This window comes from Garra rufa, chromosome 18, assembly GCF_049309525.1.
Source record: "Garra rufa chromosome 18, GarRuf1.0, whole genome shotgun sequence".
Classification (NCBI taxonomy): domain Eukaryota; kingdom Metazoa; phylum Chordata; class Actinopteri; order Cypriniformes; family Cyprinidae; genus Garra; species Garra rufa.
The window spans coordinates 6,667,929-6,683,032 of record NC_133378.1 but is presented as its reverse complement, the minus strand read 5'-3'; the positions used below and the strand labels follow the sequence as shown (position 1 = coordinate 6,683,032).

The 15,104-nt window shown below is 38.5% G+C and overlaps 1 protein-coding gene across 1 annotated transcript in view; it reads right to left on the bottom strand.

Moving 5' to 3' along the window:
• Nucleotides 1–478: 478 nt before the first annotated feature.
• LOC141291479 (zinc finger protein 395-like) overlaps nt 479–15,104 on the bottom strand; it is an 82,308-nt gene continuing 67,682 nt past the window's right edge. Inside the window, exons 4-5 of the mRNA XM_073823639.1 lie at nt 2,864–3,147; nt 479–526 (exon numbers count right to left, since the gene is read on the bottom strand). Coding sequence (XP_073679740.1) covers nt 479–526; nt 2,864–3,147 — 332 coding nt within the window. The remainder of the gene's footprint in view (nt 527–2,863; nt 3,148–15,104) is intronic.

Sequence of the window (15,104 nt, the reverse complement as noted above, 5' to 3'; positions counted from 1 at the left end):
TTTGAATTGTCTCTGCAAGACACTCTGGCATCGAGCAATGATGCACGTTGTTCTGCCCTTTGGGTATTATCTTGTTAGAGTAATTAGGACCTCTAGCGGTCAACTATAGTACTGCAGACTGAATCAGGAAGTTATTGTACGAGTCAAAGCTCATAGGGAAGATCTTTCCAGCTGCAATAATCAGTCGTTGCATTCTGAATTCTCATTAGCAAGAACTGCCTGTAAGTGATTTATATTTTCTGTTAAAATATTTCTAATAGACCTGTGGCAAATTCAGGCTGACTTAAAGTCACGAAATATTTGTGTTCAATTCACAATTGGTGTTATGTAGATGGTATACTTAATTGTAATTAAGTAATGTTATTATTGTACAAGCTACAACTTTCCCTTAGTGTATTTTTTGTGTTTATTTTCAGTTTCACTCCTTTGTTCATGTCTACATGCTGAACAAGAGTCTCTAATAAACGGAGCAGAAAGGCTATATCCTGACTCTCATGTTATTCATGACGGGAGTTTGGCTGGCTATCTAAAATTGGTTAAGAACACCAATTGGAGGACAGTACACACGTTACTGCATTACGTAAGCAGTTTAGTGCACCCCATGAGTTTTCCATCAAAATAAAAACTCTACTGTACTGTATAGGTAACGCTACTGTATCCCAAATTCAAAATATCTCTTTAAAATGTAGAAATTAAGAAGGAAGTTTTGTAATTTCCCTACTGTAGTGTAAAGCAAAAATAATATATCTATGAAATATTAATTTTCATTTATTTTACAGTGCAGTTGTTTTACAATATATGGATATTACTGTCATAGAAATAACAATAATATAAAATTGCTGTTATTATTATTATTATTATTATATTCTAATTAGGCTTATTAAAACACCAGTGTTAATGTAATTTGGACTGAGACAGTATTCCACAAATAAAAAGTGGGTTGAATCCCCTTTAAAGTTAAGGTACTAGTCAATTGACTGACTTTTTTCCTGACTTAAGCTTATAGTTTTAAACTCTCAATTTAACTTTTTCAAATTAAATTACATTTTTCAAGTCTTTATTTGTCTTTTTTTTAAATTGTGACTTCATATCATATTATCATATCGTGAGATTTTGATATTGTTACATGTCAAGTGGATACCAAGTCTTTCTCTGTGCGATTACTGACCCAGTTTGTTTCCTAGTGTCCAATGCTGCAAAACACTGTTTTCCACTAACTGGCAACCCAGGGTGTTGAAATACTATTGGATAAAATAGCAGTGGGCGGAGTCATACAGACCAAAACAAAAACATTCAGAAAAACACACAGAACCCACATTTCAAAGCAGAAAAACTGGCAGTAGCATTTATTACATTATTTATTCATCTTTGTTAATGTGAGTTAACAAAATACACTGGTCTATTGTTCGTTTACGTAAGTTCACAGTGCATTAATGTCAACAAACAACTGGTGATTTTAATAATGCATTAATAAATACTGAAATGAACATTAACTAAGATTAATAAATGCTGTAGAAGTATTGCTCATTCTTAGCTGATGTTAACTAATGTTGTTAACTAATGAATCTTATTGTAAAGAGTTTTCATCAGAAGTGAGAGTAAATAACAAACCTCAGTGTTATTGTTTTACTGTATTTAAAAAAATCATGTAATAGGTACAGCCTGGGAGAGCATAAGAGACTTCTTTAATAAACATTTAAAAAATCTTAACAACTCCAACCATGTTTTCTGTGCTAAACAACATCCACAGATGCCCTCAATACAGCTTAAGTTGTACTGAACCCAGAAGATTGCTTCAAATGTCTGATATCACTTAAGGAACATTTTTCTGTCCTGTTTCTTCCTTGTTTATTTCTCTGTCCAATATGTGACCCTGGACCACAAAACCAGTCATAAGGTTAAATTTTACAAAACTGAGATGTATACATCATATGAAAGCTCAATAAATAAGCTTTCTATTGATGTATGGTTTGTTAGAATAGGACAATATTTGGTCGAGATACTTTTTGAAAATCAGGAATATGAGGGTGCAAAAAAATCGAAATACTGAGAAAATCACCTTTAAAGTTGTCCAAATTAGGTTCTTAACAATGCATATTACTAATTCAAAAATTACACTTTGATATATTTACAGTAGGAATTTTACAAAAAAAAAACTTCATGGAACATGATCTTTACTTAATTTCCTAATGATTTTTGGCATAAAAGAAAAATCAAAAATTTTGACCCATGATATGTATTTTTGGCTATTGCTACAAATATACCCCAGCGACTTAAAACTGGTTTTGTGGTCCAGGGTCACATATGTGGAATTGCAAAATCAGAATTGAGAAATATTCAGTTAAAAAAACTTCTTGAGTAAACATATTTCACTGGTCTCTCTTCTTCAGGGAGAGGCGTGTAGTCGTGACAGGATCCGTGTATACAATATTGTGCAATTGGGAATTGTATAAAAAAACAACAACAACATGGTATTACAGCATGTGTAGCACTGTGAAAGGATAAACCAGAGTGGATCTATAACGGAAACACACACACACACACACACACACACACACACACACACACACACACACACACACACACACATCCTCAGCCTCTTCCAAAACAAGGTGAACCAGCAGAAAGGCTAATGGCTTCCTGACATTGAAACCACAGTCACATTTTGGAGTGATTCCACACTAAAAAAAACCCCCGAAAAGAAACAGAAGAGGGGACAATGAAAGAGAGAGAGCGAAAACATGCCGTCACTTTCTCAGGTGCGATGGTGACTTATTGGGCCAGAACCAAACTGATGTGTTTATAATAGCTCTTTAATTACTGAAGGCAAAGAGTCAAGGCACTTTTGTGCAGAAAAACTAACCAGCAGATCTTTCTCTGTTTTCTCATTTGCCATGACCTGATCCCCTACCTTTCTTTTTCGGGGGATGGGGTCTTCGAACAGGAAGTGTGTACTCTCAGTTTCCTCAATGTTGTCATCACTCTGGGAGCAAAGCAAGAAGCTCTTGCCGGCATCGTTGGAGAGGGGCGGGGACGGCGTGGAGGGCACCGATTGGTCGCTGGCATCCCAGCTCCAGTTCCCACTGGTTGAGCTGCTGTAGCTGGTGGACAGGCTCTCCTTCCAGCCCTTACCAGCCAAATCTGCACCTGAAGCGAGAACACATCGATTTTAAAGCAGGAAAAGACCTTTGACAGTTAGACAGGCCTGTTAAGCTATTGCATGCAGTATGCACTATTACCTATCCCACAGTACAACACACTCCAGACTAGGGATGGCTCGATACCACAATTTTGATCTAATACCTTGGTATCGATACCAAATCGATACCATAGGTAAAAAAAAAAAAAAAAAGGAAACATGCAAAAATAGGTGAATTGAAAACAGTTTTATTAAACACAGTGCTTGAAACGCTATGAACAACTGTGCAAAGAAATTGTTACAAAATAATAACAAAAACTACAATTTTGATTTTAGAAGAAACAAAACTGAAGAGATCTAATTAAAATAAAGTAATCTCTTAATATATTTTCAGTCTTTATCACAAAGAAAATGTGAATGCAAAAAGAATGCAACAACAACAACAACAACAACAACTAAAAAAAACCTACAGAGTAGAGGATACAGGTTGGATTGTGATTTTGGGACTGAATAAAATGGGTTCACATATACATATCTTTTCAGTCTTTATTTTTTTGCTAGCTCCTTTGATAGCTGCAGAGCGCGTTTCATCTGTGTGATCCATCGCCGTTTGTCTGTTATCACGCTTGCCGGTTTTACGCGGTTTTACGCCAGTTTGCGGAACACTGCCGCATAGTGGTGAAAATCGGAACAGCGGATGAAATACCAAACTGAGCAAACTTTTGATATTGTACCGTTTAAAAAATAATAAATGCCGGTATTTTCACAGTACCGGTATACCGCACATCCCTACTCCAGACTTGAATTAGACATCTATAGCAAACATGTGAATAAGTTAGAATGAAAAAATCAAAACAAAAACAAAACAAAGCAGAGCAAAACAAAAAACAGAAAAAAGACTACAAAAAACAGTGCAGAACTGAAACAAGGAACGAAACAAACAAAAGACAACAAAACGAAGCAAAACAAAAAAAAAACTAACAAAACAGAGCAAAACAAACAAAAACACAGAGGCATAAAACAAAGAAAAATAAAAAATAGAACAAAGCAAAAGACAGAAAAAAGCAAAAACAAAACAACAAAAAACTACAAATCAAGACAGAACAAAACACAGCAATACAAAAAACAGCGAAAAATAAAAGGCATAAACAAATTAAAACAAAAATAGAACAAAACAAAAGACAGAAAAAAGCAAAAAAAGACAGAAAAAAGCAAAACAAAACAAGACAGAAAAACAAAACAACAAAACAAATAACAAACAAAAGCAAAAAAGACAAGACAAAACAAAGACAAAATAAAACAAAATAGAGCAAAACAAATGATTTAAATCAAAACAAAAGACACAGCAAAGCAAAACAGAACAAAACAAACAAAAGCAAAAAACAAAGCAAAACATCAAAACAAGACAAAACTAATTAAAACAAAGAAAAGACATAAAACAAAAAACAAAAACAGAACAAAACAAAAACCAAACAAAACAAAAAAGTAAAAAACAAAAGACATAAAACAAAGAAACAACAAAAGGCACAGCAAAACAAACAAACAAAACAAAAAAACAACAAAGCAAAACAAAAAACAAGACATAAAACAAAACAAAACAAAAAATAGAACAAGACAAAACAAATTAAAACAAAGAACAGAACAAAAGACATAAAACCAAAAAAAAAAGGCACAGCAAAACAAAACAAACAAAATCAAAACAAAAAACAAGACATCAAACCAAAAATCAGAACAAAACAAAATACATAAACTAAAACAAAGTGAAACAAAAAAAAGAACAAAACAAAAAACAAGACATAAAACAAACAAAAATAGAACAAAAGACAAAACAAAAAAACAAAACAAAAACACAACTTAACAGCAAAACAAGAAGCAAAACAAAACAAAAAACAAAAACAAAAGCAAACAGCATACAAAGCAAAACAAGACAAAAAAAGTAAAACAGAAAACAGAACAAAGCAAAAGACATATCAAAACAAAACAACTACTTAAAATGAATGTTCAGTGTGTTCAGGTGTGTTTGATTAGAGTTGGAGGGACTGAGGCTCTCCAGGACTAAAGCTGGCCCTAACTGATTTTTATTTAAACAGAGTGATAAGTGTTTTCACTGAAAATTCCAAATTGCACTTCAAATGTCCAGATGATACACTTAATTAACTGAAAAATGAAGTGTGGAATGTTGGACACTTCAAACTGTCACAGGAGGACAAGGAGCCATCTGAGTCCAATGGTAAAATGACAAAATAACCTTAGAAGATTCATTCACTAGACAGAGTACATAGTGCATTCGACTCTGCATGAAGAATATTGATTTGTTTGTGCATATTTCACACTTGTTTATATTGCATGGTTCTCTGGAATACTTGATTCTGATTGGTCAGTGATGGCAATCCGAGGTGTCATCCAGGTATTTGAGGCTGCCACTTCGTCCTGTCTCTCATATAACACTGCTGCGTTCTCTTGGTTCAGTCAAACACAACTGGTGCCATTTTGCGCCTAGTTACTGACTGTAGTTTAAAGAGCTGATAAAATATTTCAACTCAAATTAATATTGATGTCTAATTATTTACTTATGCAGCAAGTCGCTGTGGAATAAGCAGGATAATAAACATTCAGCCAGTTGTTATCGCAGGATAAACCCCTTCAGGGTGATACAAGATACTGATCAGTCTTTCAGGGTTTTTTTCTCCAATAACAACCGCCTGGCTGTACATTATTCCTCACATACTGTTTAGTCACATTGTAGTTGGAATGAACACAATAACACACAAACATCCCTAATGGCACGCAACACTGGGTGAAGATATAAATAACACAACAGCACTTGAACCTGTAAAGCCATCATATTACTTCACTAATGCATGATAGAAATTTGCTTCACACCTTGTTTTGTTGCCTGTGGCATTTTTAGTCAAATAAATACTTTCTAAATTGCAACACATGACCCATGGTGCACTCTAATAGATGCAGAAATCAAACAACTTACGTAACTGCTATGTGTTTACATGAGATTCATTTGTCAATAGATCTATAAAAAAGTTCAAAGTGACAAACAGAAAAAAAATGTGCTAAATCATTCACAACAATAAAAATCGTAACACTTTACAATGAGGTTCAGTTTGTTAACATTAGTAAACATTAGTATTTATTATATGTATAAATACACTACAGTTCATTGTTAATTGAAATAGTAGAAGTCAAATGTTTACATACACCTTGCAGAATCTTCAAAATGTTAATTATTTGACCAAAATAAGAGAGATCATACAAAATGCATGTTATTTTTTTTATTTAGTATTGACCTGAATGAGATATTTCAAATAAAAGATGTTTACATATAGTCCACAAGAGAGATTAATAGTTGAATTTATAAAAATGACCCTGTTCAAAAGTTTACATATGCTTGATTCTTAATACTGTTGTTACTTGAATGATCCAGAAAAAAACACAACTAAACAAAAGACAGAGCAAACAAGACATGAAACAAAACAAAAACATAAAACAGAACAAAACAAAAGACAAAAAAGCAAAAGACATATCAAAACAAAACAAAAAGAAAAAAAAACTACTTAAAATGAATGAAAACACAAAAGTATACAAAACAACAAATCAAGACAGCTAAACAAAACAAAAAAACATAAAAACAAAAGCAAACAGCAAAACAAAACAGAACAAGCTTAAAAATAAAGCAAAACAAGACAAAACAAAGTAAAACAAAAAAACAGAACGAAACAAAAGACATAAAAAACAAAGCAAAAGACATATAAAAAAAAAAAAAAAAAAAACATGTTACTTGAATGATCCACAGCTGTGTGTTTTTTTTTTTGTTTGTTTAGTGATAGTTGTTCATGAGTTTCTTTTTTGTCCTGAACAGTTAAACTCCCTGCTGTTCTTCAGAAAAACAGATCAGATTCCACAAATTCTTTGGTTTTTCAGCATTTTTATGTATTTGAACATTTCCAACAATGACTGTATGATTTTAAGATCCATCTTTTCACACTGAGGACAACTGAGATACTCATATGTAACTATTACAGAAGGTTCAAACACACACTGATGCTTCAGAAAGAAAAAACAATGCATTAGGAGCCGGGGGTGAAAACTTTTGAACAGAATGAAGATGTGTACATTTTTCGTATTTCTTATATTATTTTTTCATTTATTACTTTAGTACTACTACAGAAGATGCTTACATGTTTCCCAGAAGTCAAAATAAGTTAAATTTAATGTATTAAGTTAAACCCTGAATGTACAAATCTTCATTCTGTTCAAAAGTTTTCACCCCCAGCTCTTAATGCTTTGTTTTTCCTTCTGGAGCATCAGTGTGCGTTTGTACCTTCTGTGTAATAGTTGCGTCCCTCAGTTTTCCTCAGTGCAAAAAGATGGATCTCACAATCATACAGTCATTGTTAAAAGGGTTTAAATACACAAAAATGTGAAAAACCAACAAATTTGTGGGACCTGAAGGATTTTTCTAAAGACCAGCGGGCAGTTTAACTGTTCAGGACAAATAAGAGACTCATGAACAACTATCACTAAACAAAAAACACAGCTGTGGATCATTCAAGTAACAGCAGTGTTAAGAATCAAGTATGTAAACGTTTGAACAGGGTCATTTTTATAAATTCAACTATTATTTTCTCTTGTGGACTAACATCTTTTATGTGAAATATCCTATTCAGGTCAGAACTAAATTAAAAAATGACATGCATTTTGTATGATCCCTCTTTGGTAAAATAACATTTTGCAGATTCTGCAAGGTGTATGTAAACTTTTGACTTTAACTGTATATTTAAAAATATTTTGGTGCATTCTATTCAATACCATTTCAGCAGTCATGACTGTAATTATAAAGTAAAACAATAAAGATTGTAAACAAAATCTGACGTTAAAGACTCACTGTCCAGCTGAGGTTAAGCAATAACAACCTTGAACAAACTAACTTAACTAAATCTCTAAACTGCAAGACATGTCACACACACCCTTGAGCAACAGTACAAACTATGCTGACCTTGTATGACCCCAAAAAGGCAAATCACCCCCATTCCGTGAGTCGTGACACTTGACCTCTTAGGATTACAGTCTTCTACAAGCATGTGAGCTCTTGCCGCTTAGCAGATGTTTTTCATTCAAAGTGACTTACAGTACACTAATTACAGGAACACACTCCCCGGAGTGGCACGATTTAGAGGTTAAGTGCTCGGCTCAAGGGCACAAAAGCGACAGGAAAGAATTGTAATCTAAGTAGCCCTACAGTTTCAGGCTCAATCCTAAAACACCAGTTTGATTTTTGTCCCCACATTTGTAAAATCTATTTCAGATAAATCTAAATCTGGTTGGTCGCTTTACAAATCCATCAGTCTCTTCCTGTCAAAGTGGCCGGTTCTTGGTGAAAATATGCTGCGCTGTACACCAGACCTCATGCTGTTAGTCATTAGGCTAACAAAACTACTGAGCTACCAGCAGACTATATTTATTATTTCTTTATCTACTTTCTAGCAGGGAGGAAAGGGATTGTTCTCTGTTATTTGTGCAGCCACGCTGATACTGTACAATAAGTCTTTAATTTCCCAGAAGGGCAATGCGTTTGCATTAAAGATATTAAAAAATGACAACGTGCAAATGAAAAACACATAAAATCCAATCCCAAGGCCAATGTCCTCGATTAAATAGTAATGGAGAGTGGGGGAAAGCTGTGCCACTTTTTACTTAAGTTGTCCTCTAGGCAAGAGTAATGAGATATAATATTATTTCAGGATGTCTGCTATCAGCTGAAAACATCTATACTGAAGGAACATTGAAAAATCACTTACATGTGACAAATGTGAACATTAGAAAAACAATTTACTAAGGTTCTATGTCATTTCAAAGATTTATCTTGCTATGCATTCACTTTTCTATAACCCATTGAATTATATTTATAGTATTTAGTATACCCATTTAATATTCAGAATACGGATGAACCTTTTTTCAAACAGTATTTGCAGTAGTATTTGGCTGTATTTATATCAGCTCAAAAGTGTCAGTAGAATTTTTTTTAATGATTTTTTACAGAAGTTGTTTCTGCTTACCAAGGCTGCATTTATTTGATCAGAAATGCAATTTTATAATTTATAATTTTATCATTTAAAGTAACTGTTTTCTATTTTAATCTATTTAAAATTGTAATTTATTTCTGTGATTTAAAGCTGAATTTTATCCAGTCTTCAGTGTCCTTCAGAAATCAGTCTAATATGCTGATTTGCAGTTTAAACATTTTTAATTATTATAAATAGTGAAAAATACAGTTTTGCCGATTAGTATTTTTGTGGAAACTATGATACTTTCTTTTCAGAATTCTTTGATAAATAAAAAAAGTTTACAAGAACAGCTTTTATTTGAAATATAAGTATTGTGTAGCATTATGCCTTTACTCTCACGTTTGATCACTTCAATGTGTCCTTTCGGAATAAAAGTATTAATTACATTCAAAATATAAAATAAAAATTATTTAAATTTTAATTAAATTTAATTATTCTTTACAAAAGTTGTTTCTGCTCACCAAGGCTCCATTTATTTGATTAGAAATGCAATAAAAACTGTAATAGTGCATTCTGGAAACGGTAAGAGATTGTTTCTCTTCACTATCATGGCGAGCACTAGCAAATCGTTTAAGAGGTGTGTTAATCCGTGTCCACGTTATCTGATGCCTGATGACACACACGATCTTTGCGTGTTTAGGCGAAGAGCACGTACGCAATGTCCTTGAGGGGGCATTGTGTGTTCACTGTGAGCTTTTTCTATGAAGTGATCTCGTCTGTCTCTCTTTTCGAGGAAAGATGAGCGTTCATTTGTCCCTCGCGGTTCAAGTCCTGCCGCTGCCGAGGCGCGGAGGAAACTGAGCTCGTGGGGGTCGCAAATCAATCTAGCTAACGAGCTGGAAAAGGGGCTTTCTCCTTCTCACTCGTTATCTAGAGACGAGAACGAACTCCTGGCTGATGATGACGCCATTTCTTTGACGTCATCGGATCCTGGTGCGAGTGCTCTTCTGGGTTCTACCCAAGATGAGCAGCAAGGGCTGGATGAGGACGAGGAGGCTGAGGCTGAGTCCTCTCAGCCTTCCTGCCCTGCATACTAGGAGCTGCTACAGGATATGGACCGCGCCACAGCAAGGCTTGACTTGCCGTGGAAGCGGGCTAGAAGGGTGGTGCCGTGGGGTCGCCTCGATGAGCGCTACCTTTCAAACCATAACCTCCCGGCTCCAGTGAGCCTCCCATTCCTTCCTGATCTTCATTTGGAGATCGAGAAGGTCTGGAAAAAGCCGTATTCTTCCCGCATCCATAGTTCGTCACTGGCGAACTATGCGAACATCGAGGGAATGCGTGATCACGGCTATGAGAGGATGCCCCCCGTTGAAGAGATGCCAGCCTGCTATCTTTCCATGGGGCAGGCATCCTCTCTCAAGGCTCCCTCCTTGCCTTCTGCGGCCCTTCAAATGACATCACGGCTGAATGGCAAGGCGTATGCAGCAGCAGGTCAGGCGGTAGGTGCGCTGTACACTATGGCGGTGATCAAGCTTACCAGGCCGATCTGCTGAAGGACCTGGATAAAGGTCAGGGACTTTTCCCTGACGAGGTAGCAGAGCTTCGTAGCACCACAGATCTTGCTCTTCATGCCACCAAGCAGGCCGCTACACACATGGGAAGGCTTTCTTCTCGACGCACTGGTTTCGCCCTCTGAGCTTTTCGGTGTCTCCGTTGAGACGGTGGTCGAGAAGTTCAGAGAAGCGAAGATGCGCTCAGCTGCCTTTAAATCCTTCATTCCACGAAGGACCAGGTTTGAGTCCGAACATCATAGGGGTCCTGCTCCGTCTCCTTCTGAGGAACTGAGACGAGTTCAGAAGGCTAATGTTGCAGCCCGTGCCCCTCCCCCGCCTGCAGGTAGGTCTAGGAGGCAACGTGGGCCGAGGGGTGTCAGGCAGGACCTGAGGGAAGTGATCCAGGCGAGACAGCGTTCTCGCATGGATCAGAGCAAGACTTAAAATTCTTGCTCCATTCCAGTCTGGCCCCTGCATTAATTCCCCTGTTTCCACTATCACCTAACTACGGTTAGGTTGGAGCTTCCTGCATGCTCCCCGGACCTATGATGTTTTTGGTGGTTCTTACTATGTTAAGAAACCCTGATTACTGATGGTCTGGAACTACCTATGGAGGCTACTTCTGGGGAAATCTGCCTTTAACAACGTTCAGGACATTTTATGGGTGAGTACGATCCATTTCTTTCATTAAAGAAATTTTTATTCTGGATGTTGTGTTTATTCCTTTCAGGAAAGGAATATTGAAACTCCAACGAGTACCCCTCCCTCTGGTCTCTGGCTATGGTCATGGTGGTGTTCGTCCTCCAACAGAATAGACACCTACAGAACAGGTTTCCCCACCTTCAGTGGTTAAACATAGGGACTTCCCTTCAGATAGGTAAGCTTCTTAAAATTGTCATTTTAGGTTTGCCCTGGCATGTTAAACTCTGTTTCAGGTCTGCGCGTGAGAATCCCCTTTGTGTCCACTCCTAAGTGAACTGATTGATGCAACCCCTCATGAGGAGGCTTCATCACAGGATTCCCCTGGACCCTGTTTATGATGACTCAGAGGAACTCCCTCTTTGCCTCTTGTTTCTCTGGAAACGGAGCCTTCCTAACCTGCTGAGGCAGGAGTTCGCTTAAGTGGTGTGTCAGCAAGCCACCCCCACAAACAATATGCCCGAGGACAGGGGAAGTGCTCAAACCACCCAGATGTGTGGATGCTCCCTTTTTCTGTGGAAAAGGTTTATTTATGAGCGCCACTTGGTGCCTAACACCCTTTTTAGCCTTGTGGGGAGGGGGGGTCGAATGCTTGGTAGAAGATTCTAACTCAATGATGTGGGTACGCTGCCCTTTATCCTGAGCGCCACTCTGTGCCTCTGAGCCCATCTCTTGTACCTCAGGGTCGATTCTCTCTCCTCAGGCCTTGGTTCACTTCCCTTTCTACGGAAAGGTCCCCTGTAGTGTCAAACCGTTAGGATGGTTTTCCTCCCTGGTTTTCAGGGTTAGGAGCCTGTCCTCATGATTCATTTCTGGATCTCCCAGAATTCTACGAGGCACATCCAGTGCTCCCCTTTCTGAGGAAAGGGTCTATTTAGAGCATAGGTACTCATGTTCCTCCCTGTGCGCAGGGACTGGAACCTACCTTACAGCTCCCCTACTGTCTAGGGTTCCTTCAGAGCACCATTCCCAGGTGGCAAGTCTTCCTCCCTCCTTAGGGCTGGGAGTCTACCCTGGGTAGACTTATGAGAGTAACACCCTCTACAAGGACGTTGGTATGCCCCCCCACCCCCTTTTCAGAGGTTCACTAAAACTGAGCACCACTCCTTGGTGGCTGAGCTTTCCTCCCTGCTTCAGGGTTAGGAGCTTGTCCTTCATGCTTCAGGCCTACAACTCTCCTCTCAAGCCTTGTAATCTGGGTATATGCTCCACTTTGCGAAGGGTACCAATTAGAGCAATTGCTCCTGTCGGTTTACGCCAGCTCCCCTTCTATGAAGGGTTCTCTATGAGCGCTAACCCACCTTTGTGCAAGGTTGCCTGACTTTGGGTCGAGTATCATACTCCAGCTTTTCACAGGCTATGTGGACCGGGCTGTGAATGCTCCCCCTTCTCATTAAGGGCTCCCCTGAGAGCAGTGCCCCCTTCTGGATGTGCGATCCTCCCTGTGGCTCAGGGTTAAGAATCTGTCCTCTACTGTCATCCACTGTTACAGGATGGTCTTAGTTCCATGTCTACCTCTGTTGACAGGCAGCCTGCGAGCTTCTGTCCTGAGTGGGGTGTAGTGTTGCTCCCCTCATCTGAGGGTCAACCCCTTCTTCTATCTCTTTAGACAGCATGGAGCTAGTAGTGAAACCCCCTGGGAAAACACTCTCCTTAAATCCGATCATTTTGGTAAGTGTCCCACGCTACGCCTGGGCATCTTCCTAAAAATCCACAAGAGTGGTAAGTGCACATACATTTGGGGCACTTTTGTAAAATCCACATGTGTGGTAAGTTCCCACCAAGCTATAGGTTCTTTCTTTAAATCCTTTACTGTATGGGTCACGCGTCTTCACTTCGTTCCCATTTTTGGAGTTGACTTAAAACCCCGGTCCCCTGGGTTCAACTCTCCAGATATCACTGCTGATATCTACCGACCATCCGCTATTCAGGGCATGTCACTGCGAGTGGCCCCTTTCTGAACGGTCCCAGGACAGGTCCGCTGCTCTCATATGAGAGTCAGCTCCTGAGGGAACTAGACCCTAGGTTACGGTAGCTCCTTGTTCTGACAAGTCTAAGTCTACTGAAACTTAGCCGTTTCACCCCGAAGGAATTCCCTAATTCCAAGCCTTGAGCTGTGCCCTGGGCTCTCCCCATCCAGGTAAGTGGGTAACAGTTCAGGCCTTTGGCCGTGGGGGACAACGTCCTGACAGCCGTCACCGCCTCCCAACAGGGGCAATTCTTCTCAGAATTGATGCTTAGTGCTCGCTGTCATAGCATGCACTCCCCTCAGCATGGCAGCATGGGTATATCCGTTCCCCTAAAGCGCCCTCTAGAGGACGCAGTGAGAGTTCCCTTCGAAAGGGAACGTCTCTAGGTTACGTATATAACCTTGGTTTCCTGAGAACAGGGAACGAGACACTGCGTCCTCTAGACTCTTCGCCATGCCTCGGACGATAAGCTTCAGATGCTGAAGATGTGTTGTGTTGCACCGGCGCCGCTTTATGTTATGGTCGCCCGGTAGTGACGCAGAGGGCAGCGACGTTCGCGCCGCGGTGACGTCATACGCTGTCGCCGGCCATTTCATGTAGTTTTTCTATGTATTCTTCAGACACGAGTCACGCTGTGCCTGCGGCGTTCCCCTAAAAGTATTCTTCAGACACGAGTCACGCTGCGCCTGCGGCGTTCCCCTAAAGCGCCCTCTAGAGGACGCAGTGTCTCATTCCCTGTTCTCAGGGAACTGAGGTTACATACATAACCTAGAGACGTTTTGCCGATTAGTATTTTTGTGGAAACCATGAAACTTTATTTTGTAGCATTATAAATGCCTTTACTCTTCTACACTTTAATGTGTCCTTTCTGAATAAACAGGGTTTCTGAAGGTTTTATGAGGGTAAATTTAAGACTTTTTAAAGATCTTTTTAAGACAAACTAAATTTAAGGGAAAAAAGGGAAAACAATACAGCAAAAGCAATCACAACAAGCAACAAACACCTGTGCTTCTTACTTAAAAAAAATTCAGGAGCACCTTCTAATTAATAATTAAAAAATCTGAGTCGCATGCAGTAGTTTTCAAGTGTTTCATGAAAATTAATGCCATTATCATATGAATTTAATATTTACTGTTCTCATTTAAGACCTTTCCAAGGCCTTAATTCATGGAAAAGCAATTTAAGACTTTTTAAGACTTTTTTAAGACCAGCGGAAACCTGATAAAAGTATTAATTTCATTAAAAAATATAAAATTAAAGTCATAAAAGCCATGCAGCGTACTCAATGGAACTTCAGTATCCTTTATATAATAAATAATAAATCCTTCATCCATAATTCATCAGTGATGTAAACTTGGCCGACTAAAATAGCACAATTTAAATCAAAGAAGGTCGGCTGAGATCGCTTCATAAGGCTGACCATTTGAGCTACTCAATAAGCGAAGGAACAAACGAGAGGGAAATCCTCCATGGAAAGAGTTCAGAGGATCCATTAAAACAGTCTGTTCCTTCCAAGAAACAAATGTAAGGGTCTGTGGAGGGACACCAGTTGTTTTGTGAAAACTCACACTTTTCATTTTGTTCCAGAATCTCCGAAAAGGTCAGAAAAAATGCAACACAAGAACGCTTTCACCACAGTCTAGTTAGCATTAAAAATCCTGCTCTTTAAAAAGAACAATCTTTGGTTACACTTCTTACAGAATTAGTTCTGTTCAATGAA